This window comes from Dermacentor albipictus, chromosome 9 (assembly GCF_038994185.2).
Source record: "Dermacentor albipictus isolate Rhodes 1998 colony chromosome 9, USDA_Dalb.pri_finalv2, whole genome shotgun sequence".
In the NCBI taxonomy this organism is placed as follows: domain Eukaryota; kingdom Metazoa; phylum Arthropoda; class Arachnida; order Ixodida; family Ixodidae; genus Dermacentor; species Dermacentor albipictus.
In genome coordinates this window covers 49,322,343-49,331,033 of record NC_091829.1, presented here as the reverse complement: position 1 = coordinate 49,331,033, position 8,691 = coordinate 49,322,343, and the positions used below count along the sequence as shown (strand labels likewise).

The 8,691-nt window shown below is 49.7% G+C and overlaps 1 protein-coding gene across 1 annotated transcript; it reads left to right on the top strand.

Moving 5' to 3' along the window:
• The first annotated feature begins 827 nt into the window (after positions 1-827).
• On the top strand, positions 828-3,535 carry LOC135916212 (uncharacterized). The gene is made up of 2 exons (XM_065449502.1): positions 828-2,273; positions 2,792-3,535. The coding sequence occupies exons 1-2, from the start codon at positions 894-896 to the stop codon at positions 3,089-3,091; spliced, it is 1,680 nt and encodes a 559-aa protein (XP_065305574.1). The 5' UTR covers positions 828-893; the 3' UTR covers positions 3,092-3,535.
• The last annotated feature ends 5,156 nt before the right edge of the window (positions 3,536-8,691 follow it).

The following is an 8,691-nucleotide window of genomic DNA, read 5'->3' as shown; positions in this document are numbered from 1 at the left end:
GTCACAAGTGGTTCTGAACAGCTTTTCGCCCGAAGCTTCGCGACCTATTTGGTTCGACCTTGCATCAGATACAGTCACTGTATATTGTTGCTATTGAACCACCACAAGGAGGCCGCGTAATTCCACTAATAAGCTTACGCCAAAAAAAAAATAACAAAGAAAACGATTCCATTCAAACTGATGAACGCCTGCTTGCCCGTACCTTAGGGCCGCCGGTCAACAGTATAATCATTCGGCCAAAAATATTCATGACCAGTGATAGCTTCAAAAAGTTGACAGTCCCTTAAGTATCCTCTGGTTGTTTGATATCGAAAGCGTAAGGCCTTGTCGAAGTTATCACCTAGGACCTCCACCGTAATCCACCTTTTTTACCGTTAATCTACTCTGATTCACCTCAATCCACTTTAGTTAACTTTTTCCACTTTATTCAACCTCAATGCAATTTCTGGAGTGGACCAAGCCGGTGCTCTATTTCTTAGGGGGGGGGGGGGGGAGGGGAGGGCGGGCGCGGCGTCCGGCCGGCGCCGTGGGTGTTCACCGTGGAAATTCGCAGTGCGAGCATGAGAGCCGCAGCAGGCCCAGCGCCTGGATCGTGACATCATCACTTGGTCACGGGAGTTTTCTTTCGATCGGATGTCAACGCCGCACGCCGGATTTCTCGCTTCATAACGTTTCCGCCTTTGGAAAATAAAAGGACCTTATCAAAAGTGTGCGTAAACGCTCTCAGTGGCCTCTAAAGGCCACATTAACTTCTTCGATACCAACACGCTCTCCCAATCTTGGCAAGGCTGGTCTGAGATAACACAGCCTACATATAGCTGTGGCAGCCATCCGGTGCGCTCAGTATCCGACTCAAGCTTCATTGAGCTAGTTGCATCGCCCACAAGCCCACGATGACGTCATACGAGTTGCCTGCTAACGCCAGAGAGGGGATGCTTAGACTAAGAATAGAAGAACAGGGAAACAACCTCGAGGAATTGAACATCTCTAATTGCATCGTCGCGAACCCGGAAGACCTCCTGTGGTACATATCCGGCCTCCAAACGCTTAAAACTCTCAGGAGCGTCGCGTGTCCCCTAAGCGCGAGCTTTCTTCTGGACAGCCTTCTGAGATCGTTGGAGACCGTGACTCGCCTGGAATTCTCGCTCGTCGACAGCAAGGAAGATGCCGAAGAGCAACTTGCCAAGGTCAAGCATATCAACCACGTGACGAACGAGAGGAGAAATCGAGAGACCAATCTTCGCGAGGTCTTCGTCGAAGTCGAGGGCGGCGAGAACATGGACTTGCTCTCCGCGTTCTTGGCGTACTGTCCGCACGTGACGCACCTTCACATTCACGTGCTACATCCTGCTCGCTCCGACGTAGACTTGGCCAAGTGCGTGCACATCGGCGAAAAACTTAACAATATGGAGGTGTTCACGTTAACGTGCGAAGCGCTGTTACCGGCGCCGCCCGAATGCATGCAGTCCCTGAACTTGCGGAACTGCGCCGGTATCCACGGAAACCTGCTGTTCCGGGTAACGGGTAACGGCCTGAACTACGCCCTCCTACGCGATCTCTCCCACCCGTCCATCCCGGGCGAACCCGTCGTTCTGGTCGCCTTCGACGCGCCGGATCTCGAGCGGCAGTTGCACGACGCCGGCTCCCAGCACGACTGGAGCCGATTGCAGAGTCTGTGCATCGTGCTTTTTTCTCAGTGCCCCGACGACACCGCGTACCCGGCCGTCGGCGCCGCGTACGACGTCGCGCTGCGCGAATTTTTCGCCAAGTTTTCCAGCGTCACCGAGTTGAATGTCAGTTCGTTTCACTTCGGCGACGGCATCGACTTCACGGAGCTGCTGGCTACGTCCGCTCTGCAGCGGCTGCGCGCGCTGTGCCTGCCGCCGTGCGGCATGCGCCAGAGGGGAGCGGTGCGCCGTCTGTGCGCCACCATTAGCGAGATCGAGGACCTGGACATCCGCCTTAACGCGGGCGGTCGCCACCAGAGCTGCGATTCCTGCGAAAAGCAGCTGCTCATCGAGACTGCGCACACGAGCGTGTTTCGCGTCAGCCGGGGGCGAGGCCGGCTTACTTTGTGCAACGTGCCGGACCTGGCTTCTTTGAGCTTCCTCGGAAACTGCCAGGTGCCCCACCTGCGGTTCATCGACGTCAGCAACAACCCGCGCCATGATTACAACGCCCTCGCAACAGCCATATGCACCAACCTTAGCCGCTGCATACGTTCCCTTGTAGTCAAGTTTGCAAACGTCAATTTATTAGACCCGGGCTTCACGGTAAGGCTTCCTTTATTCTTCTTTTTGCACTAGCGCGTATTCTTGAGCAGGATGTTTTCGGTCACATTTTTTTGACGCGATATAGCTGACGCTTAACAAACGCGTAAGCAAAATAAGGTCTACTGAATCAAGATATTTATCAGCAACGCTGTATACGCGTCAGCTGGCACTTTGGATGGAGCGGTGCTCGTATGCGAGCGGTCATATCGCTACAAAACGGCTAGCCTTTTATTTACGCTCCGTTTTGTCATAAGTGTCAACGCACCTGAACTGTTGTCCCTAGCGGCGTCATGTGTGTGGCTATCTAAGGCCTTTCGCAAGGGCGCTTGTCAACTCTAATTTTGGCACACACGAGAAACGCTGATGTCGCAGTGAGCGTGTGCTCGGCTTGACAATCGCTGTTCATCACGCGTCCCGTATGAAGATTCGGCGTATATTCGGCTCTGAAACGCTCTTTACTCTCTCGGCTTCAGCGTCGCCAACGATTCAAAAGCTCGCATTTTTTTTTTCTTTTGCAGACTTCCCTGAACGATGCGATGTCTCTGGAGCACCTATGCCTGCTGTCCAGCGCTCGGGTGCAGTCGCAGGTTGCGGAGAGCATCATCAAATCGTTGGCCCAAAAGCTAGGTTCGATCTCCTACGTGCACATTCACTACGTGGACGAAGCGGGCAAAGAGGCTCGCTTGACGTGGATGCGCTTGCTGGACGGCATCGCTGGCCAGTCGCACCGAGGAAAAGTGATGGCTGGCAAGCCCTGCATCATGTGCTCCACCCAGTCGTTCATCGCACTCTCGAAACCACGTCGCCGCGAACTGTAGTCCAAGCAGCGGACCAGGGCGCCACTCTGGCGACAGGACCGGTGGCTCAGTCCGGGCGGGATTTGGTTCCGCCAAGCCGTGACGGCTGTCGTCGAACTGAAATATTGGTTGCCTATGTCGCAGTAATATTAATGTTGCAGCGGAATTAACAGTCCGCTAGTGACGTCGCACCTTCCTGGCTTGAAGGTAGCTTGGTGTTTGGTTGGCGTCGCGTGACGAAGGGAGCAGGGACTGTGCTGCTTCGCACTCTTCAGTGCATTCAGTGAGCTGTCGTTACTTGTTTTGTTAGTTCTGCAGAATATTCCACCTGTTAACGCGTGCTTCAAACAATCCCCTCTGCAACGAACTGCTGTCCTGGCTCAAATCCGCTTCAATTCCTACCCAAGTTTTACCACTTCTTAACGCCAAAATGTTCAATTTACGGCTAATAAATGTTACTGCCTATTCTACGTGTCCTCTTCTACGGTACTGCAGTACCTATGGAAACGCAAGTTCCGAGATGCCAGCCTCCAGACATCTGTTACGCATGCGCACGAGAAAGCTCTCCAGTGCGGGACACGAAGCGTGTGAGGCACCTTGCGCCCTCTGCCTATGGGCGCCTGCTCTAGGAAAGTTGAATGGGCACCGCAGTTAAACACCACATGTCTACAGAAAGCGCAGCTATCAATTATGATCTGACTTATGTGTGCAAAGCGCCCTTTTAGGAATATCTTCTCATTCATAGTCAGAAAAATAAATACAAATACTCAAAACTACAACATTTGGGCTTGTTGGTATATCATAAAGGGCTGCATTCGCGACGCCAGCTGACGCAGAGCACAAAAGAAAGAAGAAAGTTTTTGCCGTTGTGACAAGTGGTGGGCGTTCGAAGATAAAATCAAAAGAAGATAGGCCTACGTTGAAATATCGCCGTTGTTAGCTCTTTAAAAACAACCTGGACGGTCTGCGCGCAAAAACTACCCTAGATAGTAGACTAAAAAACGCATTTGGGAAAAAAAACACTGAAATAGGTTCGTTCGATGACGGTCGTGTGTCGTTTATCGAACATGGTTATCCAGTGGAAAAAGTTACACTGGGCAAACTGGCACATTCGTGAATGAGCGGCTGAGAGGGCGCTCTAACGAAGTGAACAAATCGTGGCCAGATGGTTCCTTAGACTCCATTGTCCTAAGTGTTGTTGTGTCGCCCGCTTTGAAGCTGCAGTTATTATTGGAAAAAAATATGTCAATTCACCCGTGTAATCATTGAAAGCACTAAGGCGAACAAAGTGTGCGCAAAACGTCCTTATCACCGGCGTATTTTTTTACGCATCCGTTAGCGACTGTAGTGACGGGCTGCGCTGTCTTCCATGCTTAATGTGTTAGCGTTTATTATTATGGTGTCACTGCGAATGGTCACGTGTCCTTGACATAAAGTGGGGACGGTACAAGAGTCCTTCGTTCTCGGAAACCAAATCGCTGGAAGTTAGCAGTGTGTATGTGTGTCTGGCTCTTCCTTGCGTGCATGCACTGGTTAAACTCCAGCGAAAGACCTTCACAATGAATGAATGTGTGTTGTTTAGTGGCGCTAGGGCCAGGTATGGCCAAAGAGCGACAAGACAGGACCTTCACAATTAAACATATATTTCGCAATAATCGACTGGTGAAGTCCTGTTACTGTTCTCAGCCAGCTATACCAAGTATAGCAATTAATCACAAATTAGAGCGTTTTTTTTGCGCTACGCGCTCGTGCAAATACGGCCGCGGCGGCCGGGAAGCGAACTTGCTATCTCGAGCGAAATCGCAGGGCACCGTAGCCCTCGGCTGTGCCGGAAAAAAAAAGTGGCGGAACGCATCTCCCGATGACTGCCGATAGTGAAGTGTTTGTCATTGAATCAGTATAGCGACACAACGTAGTTCCCGCTGTCGAAACGAGTTAAGTATGAGACGTGTACTGTAGCGGTACTCCTCTTTCGTGCTTCTTTAAGAACACCCGCAGCCCCATCTAGCGCCGCCGCCGCAAAGCCTGCACGTGGCCTTCGAAATACATGGCGCGCCGCTGCTAGCTAACGCCTAGAAACGCGTCATGCTGCAAAGGGGTTCCTTTCTCGCGCTTCTTTCTTGACACGCTGCGACATCTAACGGCACTGCCTAGAAGTCGGCGCGCGGCCTCTTAGACGATAAGCGTGGCGCGCCGGTGCCTGCGCTCGTTCATAATTCTCCTCTCGCTTGCGGTACCATCAGTGCCATATACTCGGTTTCCCAAGCTGGTGAGAGGCTCGTCGAAAGCGGCACATATCCAATGGATTTGTGGCGCAACGGATACAAAAACGCTTTTTACGGCGAAAGCTGTATATGACTAACCTTCCGTAGTTTTTTTTCGGCGTCCAGCAACAGAAACGGACTTAGCGAGTTCTAACAAACCCATACACAATTGGTTTCATCGTCTGATTTGTGTGCGGTGCGGCGACGCAGATGTCAAAATGCGGAAAAGATTAGAACACTCGCCGTAAAAAATAGCGTGACGTCAAGGTTACCGCAGTATATAAGCAGGAAAGATATCGGCGCTGAAAACAGCTGCGTTATCGATGGGGCGGGCGCGTATATTTCGTACACCCGAAGAACAACATGCGTACGAGGAGCGCCGGAAGGAACAGCAACGAGCATGTAAACTGCGCCGGCGCGAAACGACCGCCGTCGAAGAATGTTCCCGTGATGCTGGACGAACAGATGACAGCCATTCCACTCTGTGTAGATGGAACGGCAGCGAAAGCACTTTGCTTTTCGTTTGAGAGCTTTGGCTATCGTCAGTTTTCGCTGCCATTCCATCTTCACAGAGCGGAATGGTTGTCATTCTTTTTTGTGTACCCATGTTTTCACGGGTAATGCTTCACGGTGTAATTTAACGAATTTGTACATAGGGATAAGAACGTCTTGCGGATTCGCTGAAATAAGTCCGACCCCGGCAGACTGGAGAATGTAGAAAGGTAAAGAGGAGGGAGAGTATAGAGAATTGCTTCCTAAGTTGTAGAGATGCAATATGATCTTGGGATGCGCTTCAATTAACTCTTAAGAAAGACTTCATTTTGAATCAGCAAACCATCCGATACTTGATTTTACGCCACGGCCAAGACGTGCCATTTTATGTTTTTTTCCCCTAATTGGACTACATATATATTATGGAAGACGCGCATGTTGGACCGAAACGCTGAACCCGTTGTTTCGTCGAAATTTCAGTATTCTCAAATGATTAGACACTTGAAGTACATGTATGACATTAGAGCTTTTCAACCGGACTGGAACCACTTCTTGATAAGTTGCTTGTTGCTGCCACTTTTTGAAGTTCAAAGGTAGGCGTAGTTGTTGTGCGGTGCATGGTGTGCTCAAAGTGACTTATATGTCCTTCCTAAGCCATGTGTACGAAATGTACTGGATAGTGATTGCACATTTCTCGCATATAGTACGATTCTTGCGTGTACACGATGCAATAAACACCATTAAAGAAGAAAAAAAATGATTTGTGGCGCAGCCAGCTTATGCGTTGTGTTGCTGCCCTAGAGGCACCCTTCTCACTAGTGTTCGATTCCGCTCATCATCGACGAAGTAGTCTTTCTGCAATTACACAACTTTCATAATGTAAAGGGCGTTTCTTCGTTCGTTCTTTTTTTTATTACGCAAATTTTTCTAAAAGAGCTGCGAGCGTAGCGACCGTTTCAAAAAGTTAGTGTAAGCATGTTAATTACCTTTTTATAGAGCTCTGCGGGGGGGAGGGGGGGAGGGGGGAGTGTTATGGCAAATTTGTATATAGTCACATTCAATGCATTTCTGCTTTCTTTTATCTTCCAAACTGCCCCTGATTAAGTATAGTCACCATCGAAACTCAACGCTCAATCCAGGCATAGCCGCTCTATAATCCAGGCCTAGATACAGGTAAACTAGGGTGGTTGCTTGGGCTAGTTGGTAATTCATGATCAAAAATAACCTACAGCGCAAAGGACAAGGACAGCGATAGACGACATACACAGTGCTGTGTATGTCGTCTATCGCTGTCCTTGTCCTTTGCGCTGTACGTTATTTTTGTTCTAGATACAGGTAATTCCGTGACCGAGCGTGCCCCGCACCTACGTCATAAGGAAACGCTCCACGACGAAGTGTGCGACGAAGTTTCAATGATGGTATGCCGCAGAAAGTACCGATGCGGCGCCGTTACTGTTCTACACGAAAATGCCCCCTCAGCGGCAGCCGGTTCCGCCACTCAGAAGTATTCTAGTACACTCTAGTACAGCCACAGCCTAAGCTGGAGGAGCGGCTCCATTTTCGGCAGCACGCACGCGTCTTCGCGGCGAAGCCTCTTCGCGCGGTTTTCACGAGAGCGACATGAACTATCCGCCCGGCACCGACGGCGAGCTGCGACTTGTGCTGCTCTCTGCACAGCCGTATACTGAGTCCGATATTGCTTGACTGCAGCCGCGCGCGTCATTCTCCGATTCGCTTCTTCAGCAGCGGTTCGTACCTTGCGAGGAGGCGCCATAACGTGTACCGCCGAACAAACACAAGTATCCACACTATGTGGTGCACATGCCACATTCCTGGACCCGTGGCACGGTACGTTGCTGTCGTTGTTGATGACGAATGTTATTATTATTATTATTATTATTATTATTAGTAGTAGTAGTAGTAGTAGTAGTAGTAGTAGTAGTAGTAGTAGTAGTAGTAGTAGTAGTAGTAGTAGTAGTAGTATTTGATGATCGCAAATGCGCGAACAAACGATCGCAGAGAGGACAGCAGACAAGGCCAGTGGCAGACCGTATGCAAGGACGCTATCTTGTTTTAGGGCGTTCTCCAAAGGACTTTTAAAAAGTATCTTGATGTAAGTCCTCGTACGAAGCGATATCTTATGCCACCTAAATGTGAAGATGTGCCTTTTGACATGCCGCCATTATGGCGTTGCACAATTTATGGAATACTCCCATGTTAGATCGGAATGCAGAACCAGTTGTACCTTCGCAGCCACATTTCACTCAGATGATTACACAACTGAAGGACTTTTAATTCCAACAAGACTGGTATATCCATTATAGACGCAGCGTATACTTTTGCCTCCCTTTTATAGAAGCGTTTACCGTAATAATTGTACCGTGAAGTGTTTGTTTTGTTCTTGTAGACGTGGCTGTGACTGTATTGGTGGCAAATGTAAACACCTTACGGAAGTACCTATTATATACATAATAAATACCATGGCCGGAATTTCGGATTGACACTACTCATAATTCCGAGCAATAAAGAAAGAAAACGGCTCAGTGGTAGCGCAGCTGACTTCCACGCAACCGGCCCGTGTTCGATCCCGCCGGGATCTGGGTATCTTTTTATTTGCCCCATTTCCGGCGATAGCTGCTATGGACACAGGACACCGGCGGCGGAGATGGCGGCGGCGCTGGCAGACACCATCGTCAATCGAAACCGCTATTGGAACGAGCCCATAACAGCTGAAGCTATAGAATAAAAAGAAACACAGCGTAGCACCGCCGAAGGTACGTACATAATAATGAAAATAGAGCGTTTTCCCGAACAGCACTAGTGACTGTTGAAGCCAGCGCTAGTGAAAACTCGAGTAGAGTTAGA